Genomic DNA, 15,621 nt, shown 5'->3' with positions numbered 1-15,621 from the left:
GTTGTGAGGCCCTTAATTAAATTAGCAATTTTTCTCCAAATACAATTTGTGTAAATTTAGAGAAATTAAGGCAACTTCACAAATGTCACAAGAGCATTGAAGAGGTCAGCTCCCGATTCCTGTGGTCACCCAAACGCCAACATACCTAATTCTGAAAGAACCCAAATTTTTCGGGAATATTCCTAGCAATTTTTACTAGAGGAAAAGAAAACAGTCAGTGTTTTAATTTTCAGTCTAACAACGGCTCACAGGAAATCTCTTCAAATTACTTGGCCTTTTTGGCAGCAACAATTTCATGCCAAACCAGGACTTGGTTTCTTGCAGAAGGGCAGCAAATGCTGTGAAAGGCAACTGGCAACTGTAATGATATTACAAACCAACTTTGTAATATCATGCCCCGCTTTGCCGGCGTTTCTCCAGTTTACTCACCACCTAGAGTGGTTTGGAAAATTGCTGATAGAACGGTGAGAGCCAATATTAAATTTAACAAAATAAAAAAGCAAAAATTTTCCATAACGTTTACTGCATAGGGCTCTTCAATATTTAAATGGGGTTCAAGCTCCCGAGTTCATGTACAATAAACATTAACCCAATCTGCAGAGAAGAAAAGCAAATCCAGACTGCCATGAAGTCACGACAAGCACATCAGATGCAAACAGCACACAAAAATAGGTAAAATGAAAGATAAACATCCCCATCTGAGCGCTGTAGGCAGCAGTACCACAGCTTGCACAGGAACTCCCAACTGGCAAATGCAAGACACGTCCCCATGTCTCTTCCCACATCCTCTGATGAATCCTCTGATTCTCCATCCTCCTCCTCTGCTTTCATTCCCCATCACAACTGCATCAAAAGAAGCTTCATTATCACCCCTCAGCTCTCCTGAAATCGCTGCAGTGAAGGTTTGCCAGTGCCAGGCTTTGAGCCGGCCGAGCAGATGCCACCCTAAAGAATAACAATTTACCTCTCGCTTCTCTGCCCTCAACAATATTAAGCTGCAACTCTGGATGCTTTAAACTGAGACTGTCTCATGCTACCATTGTCTTCCTCCATGCCATGGAGTGTTAGGCTGAGCCTAAATATTTTCAACATGTAAACAGGTCCTTAAACCCCTTTCTTAGTCAACTATCATCTTCTTGCAGAGCAGGGATTCCCAAACTGGTGTGGTCCTCCAGCAAGGCAGACAGGTTGCATTGTTTATTAACTGTGGGCTTCAAGAATACCCTAAATTATAAGGGAGAAAGAAATTAAAAAGATTACTTCTGTCTTTTTTTTTTCTTCAAAGATGTTAATACTGCTGCTGAAATATCCTTGAATTCCTTTGTTCTGGTTGACACCTAATATGAAGCTGTTTGGTTTTATGGGAGATATCATAGCCACACATATCAAAACTGGAAATGAGAAAAGATTAGTAGACTGGCCCTTAAATAAAATGAAACGGGTAACAGTCACTGAATAAAACTCTTCACAGGCGCCCCAGTCATATGATCGTTGTAAAAAACCAAACTTTACACAATTTCATATTAAAAACAAAAGGCCACATTACAGTTACTCCTACACTCCCCAAATGGCCATTGCCCCAAATTGGAGCTATAAAAACACTGGGAATGCTGGAGAGGGATCACTTTAGATAACACCACTTCTTCCACCAGCTTCACCCATCGTGTGTTTTTCCCCATTTCAGCTCTACCGACCACATCTGAAATCTGTCACCAGTCTATGGAGAATTGCAGCATCAGGGAAACAGAAATTCTGGTTTCAGTGGAGCAGACACAGGTAACGGCACCGCAGTGAGGAGTTAGTGGCCATAATTCACCTTTTGATTGACTACATCAAATTTAGTGTCTACCACAGTGCTCCAGTCCCACTTTTCTTTGAACCTGTATGGTTACCACTACAGCCACGAGGTCCTCAGCAAAGATTTCCTATATTAGGTCTCAAAGGCTTTTTATTTTCTTACATGCATTTCTTCTCTGGGGACTTTTCCTGGGGCTTCTTTAGGACCTTTGTTAATTTTGATTCTTTTTCTAATGCTTAAACTTTCCACACTTTCTTGTTATTGGCATTTAATTTCCATTGAAAGACCAACAATATCACAGAGAGTTTCATAACTGGTTTTGAGAGCGCCAAGATTTCTCTTCCATGAATTTCAGTGATGTGAGCAAAGGTATTTTAAAATGGCAAATACTCTTAAAAGACCTTAAACATACTCCTACAAAATTCCTATTACCAAAGCTAGGAGCAGCCCGTCTCGTGTTCTCATCCTCACACAAAAATCAATGGAATTTCCATAATTTTCCCCAAAGATTGATGCAGTCTGTTCATAAGGAGTGAAGCTGTCAGTCACACCTAAGAGGATTCAGCCTGAAAAGCCAGGTAAAATTGATCCCTCCCCAAAGGGCTGGGTGGAGGGAGCTGGGAATAGAAAGGAATCCCTTTGGTATTCAGAGCCCTGACATACTCAGTACATACTCTGCTGAGAGCACACACCCCTCCGTTATATATAGCACTTATCTCTCTTTACAACATTGGGAACTCCTAATATATTTACATTGGACACTGAAATGATGATTACAGGCCAGACCTACGTGTCAAAGACCCCAGCCTCCTCCCCGGAGAGATTAATTGCACGTCTCCCAGCAGCTCTAAATCCATCTCCTGCCACCGAAGCCGCCTGTCAGCAGCACTGCAAAGTTAAATCGGCGAATATTAATTGCCAGCTGGGAAATCTGCCATTAGTTCACACTCAGATTTTTTATTTATTCTTTTTTCCAGCTGGAAAGAGAGAGTGTTAAATGGAGCAGGTTTCTTTGCAGCCCGCAAACCAGCCCAAAGAGTGGGTTTGCCCGTTTTCCAACCGCTAAATGAGCAAAACATTCAGCACCTTCTCGGAGATGTTTGGAAACGCAATTCTTTAGAACAAATTACTTCTGGAAGTAACAAAGCACCGAGCTAACACATGGACAACAAATAAAGTACAGAGGAAATAAACCAGCACCACCACCTGAGGCTGAATTCATATCTGCTGGAGATTACTGCAGCGATACATTGCACGAGTTATTAGCCTGCTTGGGGTTTGTTTTCCAAGTTTGTAATTTATTTACATTCAAGCACAGAAATTTTTCTGTCAACATGCAGAAGATTATCATTTTCCATAATTAGAAAGAAACTTTTTGAGCGCTGGAGGAAAGAGAGGCGAGAAGTTGAAAATGAGAGATGCCATTTAAGGCTGTGAAATCCTAAAACGATGTGCAGAGTCAGACCAGGTGACTCAGGGCTGTTCCCAGACAGGTCTTGAGAGCCCCCAGAGATAGAGGGTGGTGGTCACCCTGGGTGACCAGAGATGGTCAGCTGGGTAACTTGTCCCACCACTCGCCCATCTTCGTGGGGAAACCATCTCCACCTCCAGGCTGAACCTCTCATTTCAGTTTTTCCCCTTGTTTTTCATTTGCCAACCCCCATGCAGAGCCAGGCTCCATCTTCTATACTATACCCGCATAAATCATGAGATAACAAGTTTTTGTCACTCTTTCAGCGTGCATACACACTTGCACACGTGTGTGTACATGCACACAGACAGGCACGTACATTTTGGATGACAGTTTATAGGTTCATAGTATGAAATGTTGCTCTGTGTGACCGTGTGTCCAACAGAGAGGAGAAAGGCAGGTGGTTTTCTACAGGTATTTCTTTCCAAATTTTGTAGAAAAATCTGTACAAAAATGTGATTTATTGCAGGGCAAAAACTGACTTTGTGTGAGGAGGAAAATTACTGTCATGTACCTGCTTAAAAAAAATAAATAAATATTGTAAGCTATGAGACCAAATTATTGAAAAAAATTACTCCTGACACTTCAGGAAAGACCGGTAGAAGGAGGACAGGACTGGAATACCAGACACAAATGTGCCTTTATAATGTCCCATCTCTCCATATGAAATTCTGTCAGAGCTTATAAAATTAGAGCTTTAGAAGAAGTTGGGCTGAATTTTAAAAAGTAATCGGTACAGGTACAGTGATTTTACATAATGGAAAGTTCAAGAATTCGGTCAACTAAGTTGGATTAAATTCATGCCAGAGCACAAACTAAATCTGACCAGCTGCAGTACAGAGCTGCTGTACAGCCCAGCAAGAAAAGCTGAGCTTTTTATGAAAAAAAAAACCCAAACACAGCAATATACCTGGATAAAGGGAGGATGTCAGAAGCAGAGAAAATAAGGAATGAGTTTGGGCGAGCAACACGGCTGCCTTCCTCTAGCAAGGGCTTGGTGATGCAGGAGAGCTTTAAGATTGTTGATGTCACAGAAAAAGGGTGGGGAAAAAAAAATAAAAAAAGAAAAAATACTCCTAAATCCTGAAAATGGAAAAGCTTAACTCTAAACAGAAAGAATTTATCTAATGTATGTACGCTGCTAGAGAAGTACATCACACTGATGTGCCTGGAGAAAGGAAGGAGATAAGGGAAGAAAAACCGTATTGAGAGGAGTTTGTACAGCTTTTGCTGGCCAAAAATAATGAGATAAAAATGAGCGAAGAGACCGAGTGGGTGTAAAAAGTCAAAAAGAAAGGAAAAAATGAATAGAAGTGGGGAAAAAAGGGGGACTACTGCTATGGGAAAGCAAAGTATTGCCCAAATCACTGCACTAAAATGATTTAGCTGCATTATCCAAGGCACTTATTCAAATAGGAACGTTTCCAGGCCAACTGCTCATTTTGGACATCTGTGGGACAATTGTCATTATGAGCACAGATATCTTTCTGGTTTTCATAAGTACTGGGAGTGCTTTTGGGGAAGATGAACCTCTTTCTTCTCCTCTTTGGCAAAGAGCAAAAGCATCTTATCGTCATGTCTTTTGTTACTCAGTCAAAATCACCAACACTCAAATCAAATTACTATAGAAACTCACAAAACACTGAAAAATATGTAAAACCAAAAAAAGCTGCCACATAGTAGAGGAGTCTTAAATAGAACATTTTCCTATGGGAAAACCAAACTATGTTTCATACCAGCGAAGACAACCAGATCAAGAAGAATCTGAACAGCTACAAGCAGCAGTGACATTTCTCCTGAGACCTCTGGATGTAGGACTTCTGCTTTATGGTATTTCCCTTTGGGATCCAAACTCCTAAGTGAAGTTTTCCATCTATTTATCATTTGCTTCGTCAACTGCAAAAAAAGGATGGCATTTGTATTTTTGTGCGCGGCAGCACCGGGGAATTGTGCTGCACCAGAGGGAGCAGGAGGAAGCCTGGGGAGATGTCTCCTGCTGGGACCTCTCATTGCTTCGCCCACCTTTCCATGTGCTCCCACCTTGGACGTTGTGTCCATTCACCAGCCCATCTGGACCAAACCTTGGGCTCGGTGGCCAGCTCAGCCCAAAGTCTGCACAAGGACTGACACCCTCTGTGAAACCTTTCACAAACACAACATTGATGTCATCTACCATGTTTGTCGATACAAACGAGGTGACGTTCACCCTCACCCAGCAGATCTGTGTGATTTTCCACATTGCTCTCAGAGCCCTGCATCAATTTCAAACAATGCTATGGGAAAATCTGAATGTCTGAAGGCACGTGCATTTCTTAACTTCTTGGACTCTCAAGGCTTCAAGGAGCCATTTCATTCTAGGCTGGGCAAAGGAGAAATTGGGTGCTTGCCCAGAGCCAAATTCTCTTCTGCTCTTCCTAATACTAATGCCAGTACAGAAGGAAATGCTGGTGAGGTGGCACAAATCCAGCAGTGCTTCTAATCACACACAAGTATTTGCTATACACCGGTACTTACAAAGCACTTCACATGTGATGAATAAATAAAAATAAAAAAGAATAAAAAAAAAAGAAAAAAAATCCTTTCCCAAAACACACGAAAGAAAACAAGATCTTTGCTGTTTGCTTTGTTATCAGTTTACTGTGGATAGACCCAGCTCAGCCACCAAAGAGGAATCGGGGTATTTGATCTCTGTCATACTTCAGGCCATCCAGTTTGTCACCGAAAACTGGGTAAACTGGCAGAGCACACAGATGCAATCTGCGGTGTCCCTCAGCTCCACGCAGGGACTTAAGTCTTAATTGAAGAAGTCAACTGGGACAAAAAGCCATGAAGCAGCCCACTCATCAGCCTAATTGTACTCAAGTACTTAAACTATCTACTTGATAGAACACAAATAGAAAGCACGTGCCCGCTGACAGATGCACACCTGCTTTCCAGCTGAAACAATACACTTGGATTTTTCTTCAAAGTCTTACGCTTTATATTACACCTATAACGTTGCTTATAAACCAGTAGCTTAATTGCTTACTACAAATTTCTATTTAAAAGAAAACACTGTCATTCTGGATTTACAAATAGGAGGCTGAAATACAAAGAAATGAAAAGATACACAGCAGGTTACTCAGGAACTGCATGGCAGAAACAGGGGATGAAGCCAAATATTCCTATGGAGTCCCAACTCCATGGAATTATTCCCCCCTTAAGGTAAACTTTATTTTTCCCCCCCTATATTTTATCTCTGCAGCCAGTGGCGTGAAGTACTTTTTGATCTATTCATGCGGGAAGAGAAGTGAGTTTGTTTCTTTCTTCCCTTCCATAAAGCTGTTATTCTGCTGAAAAGCAGATTTGTGCAGTGCTCCATGGCAAGAGTTGAAGGGTTACTTTAAACTGGGACACAAAACTACTACTTTCTGCCATCATTTCATGGTGTGTTCAGGAAAGTATTCAAGCGTGACATTGTATCATTAGGTATAATACAGCCATTGCGGAGCCACTGATTACTGCAATGAGAACTCATTTTCTTTAACACTGTATGTGATAAGGAATGAATGAAAACCCAGGCTAGAAGCATTGTTGTAAAAAGGTAGGCTACGTACGAGAATGAAAAAAATGGTCTGAAGACACCTTTGGGGGAGTCGGGGGTAAAAAACCTGCTGCACCAAGTGGGGTCAGGGAGCTGCCAAGCATCTCTGAAATCAAGATGTGTATTTCCCTTTTTTGGGGAGGTTTCTCAAGGTGCAGATACATCTTATTCAGAGATGAAGGCAGTTTCTAGCCAGATCCATGCCCTGATCTGACTTGATACCCCGAGGCAGAAACACCAGCACTAAGAGCCTTACAAGCATCCTTTTCAGATGCTCCAAAAATCCCTCTTCAGCTTGACCTGCTCACATGCTGTGCCTCTAGATACACCTTTAGGTGACCCCTTTCCATGACTAACTTCATACAAAGTCTATCCTAGACCCAACCGCCTGCTTTGGTAAATTTAGAGCATGCCTGTGACGAGCTAACCCAGCTCACCAAGTCAATCCTCCAACTGACTCCTCTATCCCATCCACAGCCAGATCCCCCAAATAAATGAGAATTTCCAACACTGAGCAAAGCAGTGTCAAGAGAGCTCTGGAAATTTTGGGCTAGTCCCAGTCTCTGGGCCTCCTCTGAGGCACAAGAACGTTATGCTTTTCTCTCTCCAAAGGGTATCAGGAGGATAAATTAATAAGACTTTTCAAATAGGTTCCTGTTTCTTAAATAGGCTCTTCCAGCATCATGCATTCACACGTGGTAGTAAACAAGAACGTGCCATGGATAGCTCTGCACACAACTGAGCTCCTCAGGGGCTCAAGCGCCCAGTGAGCTGAAGATAAAGGAATTATTTTCATACTCAATCACGTAAATGTCACCAGATACATTGGCAAGAATGCACTCCGATCTTTCTGTAGGTATATGAAGTCATACTTAACAGTGAGTTTTCGAGATATACTCTAGCGAGGCCTTTACAAGACCTCTCATTAGAAGTAAAATAATTTACAACTTCTTCCCCTCCCTGGCATTTTATCACATGCTCCTGCTACTTCAGCCTCAATTGATTTGTGACAGGATGGTACATGGCATACAAAATATTAACAGAAGAGGCACAGGACTCTATCCCTTTGGTGATTTGGTGCAATGATGATAACAAAACTTGCCATTGAACCAGTAAAACAGCTGAAGATGTGCACATCCTACCGGTAACCAGACCCATCTTTAAAATTATTTAAATCTCTGTTCTGGCAGTACACTTCCCACTCCTCTTAGGTCATCAAAACAGCTCCTTTCCTTTGCCTGTGCCATTCGCCTAAATAGGTTTTTATGTCTCATTTTGGCAACAAACCTTTACAAATACCGTTTTCTTAGTGTCTTTGTCTTGTTCAAAGCCTTACCAAACGAACTGGATTGTTAAAGTTATTACACTGGAAGTTGTAAGTACTGAGCTAATGAGATAAAAATGAGCGAAGAGACCGAGTGGGTGTAAAAAGTCAAAAAGAAAGGAAAAAATGAATAGAAGTGGGGAAAAAAGGGGGACTACTGCTATGGGAAAGCAAAGTATTGCCCAAATCACTGCACTAAAATGATTTAGCTGCATTATCCAAGGCACTTATTCAAATAGGAACGTTTCCAGGCCAACTGCTCATTTTGGACATCTGTGGGACAATTGTCATTATGAGCACAGATATCTTTCTGGTTTTCATAAGTACTGGGAGTGCTTTTGGGGAAGATGAACCTCTTTCTTCTCCTCTTTGGCAAAGAGCAAAAGCATCTTATCGTCATGTCTTTTGTTACTCAGTCAAAATCACCAACACTCAAATCAAATTACTATAGAAACTCACAAAACACTGAAAAATATGTAAAACCAAAAAAAGCTGCCACATAGTAGAGGAGTCTTAAATAGAACATTTTCCTATGGGAAAACCAAACTATGTTTCATACCAGCGAAGACAACCAGATCAAGAAGAATCTGAACAGCTACAAGCAGCAGTGACATTTCTCCTGAGACCTCTGGATGTAGGACTTCTGCTTTATGGTATTTCCCTTTGGGATCCAAACTCCTAAGTGAAGTTTTCCATCTATTTATCATTTGCTTCGTCAACTGCAAAAAAAGGATGGCATTTGTATTTTTGTGCGCGGCAGCACCGGGGAATTGTGCTGCACCAGAGGGAGCAGGAGGAAGCCTGGGGAGATCTCTCCTGCTGGGACCTCTCATCGCTTCACCCACCTTTCCATGTGCTCCCACCTTGGACATTGTGTCCATTCACCAGCCCAGCTAGACCAAACCCTGGGCACAGTGGCCAGCTCAGCCCAAAGTCTGCACAAGGACTGACACCCTCTGTGAAACCTTTCACAAACACAACATTGATGTCATCTACCATGTTTGTCGATACAAACGAGGTGACGTTCACCCTCACCCAGCAGATCTGTGTGATTTTCCACATTGCTCTCAGAGCCCTGCATCAATTTCAAACAATGCTATGGGAAAATCTGAATGTCTGAAGGCACGTGCATTTCTTAACTTCTTGGACTCTCAAGGCTTCAAGGAGCCATTTCATTCTAGGCTGGGCAGAGGAGAAATTGGGTGCTTGCCCAGAGCCAAATTCTCTTCTGCTCTTCCTAATACTAATGCCAGTACAGAAGGAAATGCTGGTGAGGTGGCACAAATCCAGCAGTGCTTCTAATCACACACAAGTATTTGCTATACACCGGTACTTACAAAGCACTTCACATGTGATGAATAAATAAAAATAAAAAAGAATAAAAAAAAAAGAAAAAAAATCCTTTCCCAAAACACACGAAAGAAAACAAGATCTTTGCTGTTTGCTTTGTTATCAGTTTACTGTGGATAGACCCAGCTCAGCCACCAAAGAGGAATCGGGGTATTTGATCTCTGTCATACTTCAGGCCATCCAGTTTGTCACCGAAAACTGGGTAAACTGGCAGAGCACACAGATGCAATCTGCGGTGTCCCTCAGCTCCACGCAGGGACTTAAGTCTTAATTGAAGAAGTCAACTGGGACAAAAAGCCATGAAGCAGCCCACTCATCAGCCTAATTGTACTCAAGTACTTAAACTATCTACTTGATAGAACACAAATAGAAAGCACGTGCCCGCTGACAGATGCACACCTGCTTTCCAGCTGAAACAATACACTTGGATTTTTCTTCAAAGTCTTACGCTTTATATTACACCTATAACGTTGCTTATAAACCAGTAGCTTAATTGCTTACTACAAATTTCTATTTAAAAGAAAACACTGTCATTCTGGATTTACAAATAGGAGGCTGAAATACAAAGAAATGAAAAGATACACAGCAGGTTACTCAGGAACTGCATGGCAGAAACAGGGGATGAAGCCAAATATTCCTATGGAGTCCCAACTCCATGGAATTATTCCCCCCTTAAGGTAAACTTTATTTTTCCCCCCCTATATTTTATCTCTGCAGCCAGTGGCGTGAAGTACTTTTTGATCTATTCATGCGGGAAGAGAAGTGAGTTTGTTTCTTTCTTCCCTTCCATAAAGCTGTTATTCTGCTGAAAAGCAGATTTGTGCAGTGCTCCATGGCAAGAGTTGAAGGGTTACTTTAAACTGGGACACAAAACTACTACTTTCTGCCATCATTTCATGGTGTGTTCAGGAAAGTATTCAAGCGTGACATTGTATCATTAGGTATAATACAGCCATTGCGGAGCCACTGATTACTGCAATGAGAACTCATTTTCTTTAACACTGTATGTGATAAGGAATGAATGAAAACCCAGGCTAGAAGCATTGTTGTAAAAAGGTAGGCTACGTACGAGAATGAAAAAAATGGTCTGAAGACACCTTTGGGGGAGTCGGGGGTAAAAAACCTGCTGCACCAAGTGGGGTCAGGGAGCTGCCAAGCATCTCTGAAATCAAGATGTGTATTTCCCTTTTTTGGGGAGGTTTCTCAAGGTGCAGATACATCTTATTCAGAGATGAAGGCAGTTTCTAGCCAGATCCATGCCCTGATCTGACTTGATACCCCGAGGCAGAAACACCAGCACTAAGAGCCTTACAAGCATCCTTTTCAGATGCTCCAAAAATCCCTCTTCAGCTTGACCTGCTCACATGCTGTGCCTCTAGATACACCTTTAGGTGACCCCTTTCCATGACTAACTTCATACAAAGTCTATCCTAGACCCAACCGCCTGCTTTGGTAAATTTAGAGCATGCCTGTGACGAGCTAACCCAGCTCACCAAGTCAATCCTCCAACTGACTCCTCTATCCCATCCACAGCCAGATCCCCCAAATAAATGAGAATTTCCAACACTGAGCAAAGCAGTGTCAAGAGAGCTCTGGAAATTTTGGGCTAGTCCCAGTCTCTGGGCCTCCTCTGAGGCACAAGAACGTTATGCTTTTCTCTCTCCAAAGGGTATCAGGAGGATAAATTAATAAGACTTTTCAAATAGGTTCCTGTTTCTTAAATAGGCTCTTCCAGCATCATGCATTCACACGTGGTAGTAAACAAGAACGTGCCATGGATAGCTCTGCACACAACTGAGCTCCTCAGGGGCTCAAGCGCCCAGTGAGCTGAAGATAAAGGAATTATTTTCATACTCAATCACGTAAATGTCACCAGATACATTGGCAAGAATGCACTCCGATCTTTCTGTAGGTATATGAAGTCATACTTAACAGTGAGTTTTCGAGATATACTCTAGCGAGGCCTTTACAAGACCTCTCATTAGAAGTAAAATAATTTACAACTTCTTCCCCTCCCTGGCATTTTATCACATGCTCCTGCTACTTCAGCCTCAATTGATTTGTGACAGGATGGTACATGGCATACAAAATATTAACAGAAGAGGCACAGGACTCTATCCCTTTGGTGATTTGGTGCAATGATGATAACAAAACTTGCCATTGAACCAGTAAAACAGCTGAAGATGTGCACATCCTACTGGTAACCAGACCCATCTTTAAAATTATTTAAATCTCTGTTCTGGCAGTACACTTCCCACTCCTCTTAGGTCATCAAAACAGCTCCTTTCCTTTGCTGTGCCATTTGCCTAAGTAGGTTTTTATTTCTCATTTTTGCAACAAACCTTTTCAAATACCATATACATTTTCTTAGTGTCTTTGTCTTGTTCAAAGCCTTACCAAACGAACTGGATTGTTAAAGTTATTACACTGGAAGTTGTAAGTACTGAGCAGCACAACTACAGTGCACACAACGCATGCAGTGATATTATTCACCAGTTCTCAGTTTGATTACCTTTTGGGTGGTGATGACACTCAGGGGCTTAATAGCTGCATAAAACATTGTGTTATGTTCTACAGTGTCCCCGAATAAATCATCCTTGGAAAATTTATCTCTTAGAAATAAAACATACCATTTGGCCATTTATCAAGATCACGGTAAGACGAGCGCTGAAAGTTCTACAGAAGTGTTTATTTTTTAATGATACCCTACCTTTGAAGAAACAGTCCTTGCTGTGGATAATGTAGATTTTCTTCCTCTGCAGGCAGGAGGCTCGATGCAGTTGGCAGTGATTTTCATAAAACTTGCCATCAGATCCACACACGGGCATGTAGCTGGACTTACAGTCTTCTACACACCTGCATTCGGGCTGGTTGGTGTCCTTGTTCACAACACACTTACTCCCCCGGCCACAGTACTTCTTCTCACAGGAGGCGTGCAGGCCATCCTGCCCGTACAGCACTGGGAAGGGCAGAAAATATCAGCATGAGCAATATGTGCCAAACAGACCATACTCTGACACAGCAGCACAAAAATTGCAGGAGAGGAACTCTGAGGAAAGAAGCCCCCCCACATCTGTCCTCCCAGACCTCCAGCTCTCGCTCATCACAACATTCAGCGTGTGCTAAAAGGGCTTTACTGGAAAGTGATGGACACGGGGCCATTTGGTCTTTTAGCCCTTTGTGAAACCATACCCGAGAACAAAATCCACTGAGAGCATTTCAGTGCCCAAAGTTTGGCCATGAGTTACATTCGGAAAGCAATTCTGAAAACCGCTCCTCCAGCCACAAAACCCACGAGGAACTTCATTTCAGGCAGCAAAGTGCCCTAAGTGATGGCACTTGAGTTCTGTCCCGGTGTCCACATTAACTCCCACCCTCTGAGCCAGAAGCAGAACATTCCCACAGGTTTCAGTGAAAGCTCAGGCAACCGCTGAGAAAATAACCCCCAAAAAAGACTTATCACTGAAGTAAAGGCAATACTCCAGGAAGATGCTTCTTCCTGTAAAAGTGACCATCAGTATATATCCCTATGCTCTCAATAAGGACATAGAATGAAAAATAAGTTTCTACTACTTCTAAGAATTCATTGGATATAAAGTTCTGAACAATATGGAACTATCTGCTGTTTGATACTATTAAGAGACTAAGGAAGGTGCCCTTATGCTGTAACATTTTCCGCTTCTGAAGTTTCCTCGCCTAAAGGCTTACAACAGAACATTATTCTGTCATGTTGGACAGGGGACTTCTAAACAAGCCACTACTCTGAGTATAATGCTAATTATTGCTCTACGATGAGAGTTTCACGAAATTAGATTATTCTATGCAAATTGGAGTACACAAAGTTGAGAATTACAAAGGGATGCTGCAAAAGGCATAATTAAAACAGGAATAAACATTTTGTAGTGTGCAGCCTTCCAACAGCAGCCGCCTCTGGCTGCACCCAAGCCAGTGACTTGGTCTGGACCAGCAAAGGCTGTTTTGAAGACAATCCCTACGTTTATCACATGTAGGTTTGTCTCTCGGTGAGGTTTTGGTGTGTGCCACATTTCAGAGGAAGCTCAAGTGGAGGCACTGCTCCAGGTGTCCTCCAGCATCCAACAGGATGAATCCTGCAGTGACCACAGCACCACAACATCCTCCAAAACACACCCAGGGCTCTGCCCTTCAAAGGTTTTTCAAGTAGCAGAAGTGTTTAGCCCAGGAGAGCAGACCAGATCTCATCACATGTAATGGAAATGTGAGGAGCATCAGCTACCTCAATCTATTAATCTCTTTTTATCATGCTAAGTTCCTTGCTTACATCAACATATTTTATGCCAAAATGAAGTGCCCCAATGTTGAAGCTATATTTCATCTACTAGTGATCAAGGGGTTAAAGTGTGTGCACAAAGAGGAGCAAAAGTTTCTACAAAACCCCATTTTTCCTGGCCCCTGTTAAGCCTTTGTTTTTATCACTGTACATCAGAAAGGGAAAAAAAAAATCTGTTATTGGAGGATTAACTATTTGACTCAATAACTCATTAAAATTCCTCCAACTTGGCAAGCTAAGAAATATTGACTTTTCCTGACTTGTAATAAACTAGAAGGTCAAAGCATCTCTGAGCAGTGCAAAAGTACAGTCCCTGGAAGGAGTAGCTGAATATTCTTTATTTACTTTCCTAATTGTTCAAGAGTTTCTGCAAAATGTCCCTAGGAATGCAAATTTTGTGACCTCTGGGAGACCTCACTGCCAAGGCCATCTGTATTTACCGTGTCTGCTGTAGGTCAGAGCAGCACGAAGGAGCAGGGCATGAGGAAGCCCTTGTCAAGGATCCTCCTCCTCTCGGTGGCAGGACCTACACCTGTACAGGCACTTGGTTTCTCCATCACAATGTGCCTCAAAAGATGTGTTTTGGAGGCTGTTGTTGATGCTAAAGATATTTTTTAAAAATTTTTAAAAATATCAAAATTCAGGAGCTATTGTTGTCTAAAGATAATTCAGATACAATTGCACCAAAGCCTTTCCTGTGCTGTCTTGATTGCTAAAAATTGATCTCTGAGAGCTAGCACCAGCCAAGGACTGCACCACGCATCTCGCTGAAGGTTATTCCTGGTTCACAGTGAACTGCTCTGATTTAATGCATCAGGTCACATCTGGGCAGGCCACAGCTGCACCCTGTCCCAACAGCTACCGCAGGCACCAGCAGCAGCAAAACATCCTCTGGGAGCCTCAATTATTTTTGGTATTTTGATTTTTAATATAAACTCAGCATTAGGGAAGACAAACACTATTGCTATTGCAACAAAAGTTTTAAGTTTTTCAATGATACAAAGATTTGGTTAAGCATCAGCTTATTAAAAAAAAAAAGACAAAATACTTTGACTTTCTACATCCCCTCTGGTTACTATGGAGAAACCACAGAAAGCCTGTCTGCATTTATGCCTCAATCATTTTATTCCCAGTTTGGTTCATTCTGGGTTCCCAGATGGAGAACTCCCATTTAAACACCCCTAAGCTGGCTAAGGAGGTAGGAAGGAGACCCCACAAACAGCCAGAAAAGAAAGTTGTGTGTACTTGGGCATCCTGATGTCCTTCTAGTGGTCCAAGCCCTCTGAAATCTGTGTCTGCAAGCAGAGTGCTACCATGGGATGGCTTTGTCAGAATCTGACAACGTTGACAGCAGCTCTTTAATTCAATTCTTACTTGTATAACCCTTTGAAGAACCAAAGCTCCCAAAAGCACAGGTGGACCCTCTGCCCAGGAAGGACAGTAATGGGATGCAAAACAGAACAGAGCCAGTGGAAACCAAGAGAGAATAAGGTATTTGACTGTAAAAGCATTTTTTGTCCTCATTCAGGTAATTAATTAATCCAGAGCAGCATCATGGAAAGGGACTTTCCTTGACTGCAATAGATTCCTGCTCTGGGCAGCCAGAAGGACACCAGAGTGTAGCTCAGCGGCACGAAATGTGCCTGCCATCACTATTTTTTTGTCATGTTATTAGAAGTGACTGAATTCCCCACTCTTACAAGGATTATTAAAAACAGAAATGGGAAAGGTAATCAAGTGAAACTACCAACTAACTGCTCGTAGTATTTACGAACCCCACTGTACG

At 42.1% G+C, this 15,621-nt stretch overlaps 1 protein-coding gene across 5 annotated transcripts in view; it reads right to left on the bottom strand.

Moving 5' to 3' along the window:
• Nucleotides 1–15,621, bottom strand: part of FSTL4 (follistatin-like 4) — a 295,675-nt gene that overhangs the window by 206,271 nt on the left and 73,783 nt on the right. For all 5 annotated transcript variants that reach the window (XM_014948309.1, XM_014948312.1, XM_014948314.1 and 2 more), the window contains one exon: nt 12,237–12,485. In XM_014948309.1, the coding sequence (XP_014803795.1) occupies nt 12,237–12,485 (249 nt within the window). The remainder of the gene's footprint in view (nt 1–12,236; nt 12,486–15,621) is intronic.

Source organism: Calidris pugnax, unplaced genomic scaffold (assembly GCF_001431845.1).
Source record: "Calidris pugnax isolate Ruff unplaced genomic scaffold, ASM143184v1 scaffold27, whole genome shotgun sequence".
NCBI lineage: Eukaryota > Metazoa > Chordata > Aves > Charadriiformes > Scolopacidae > Calidris > Calidris pugnax.
Note: the sequence above shows the minus strand (reverse complement) of the source record. Positions and strands in the feature narration are given on the sequence as shown.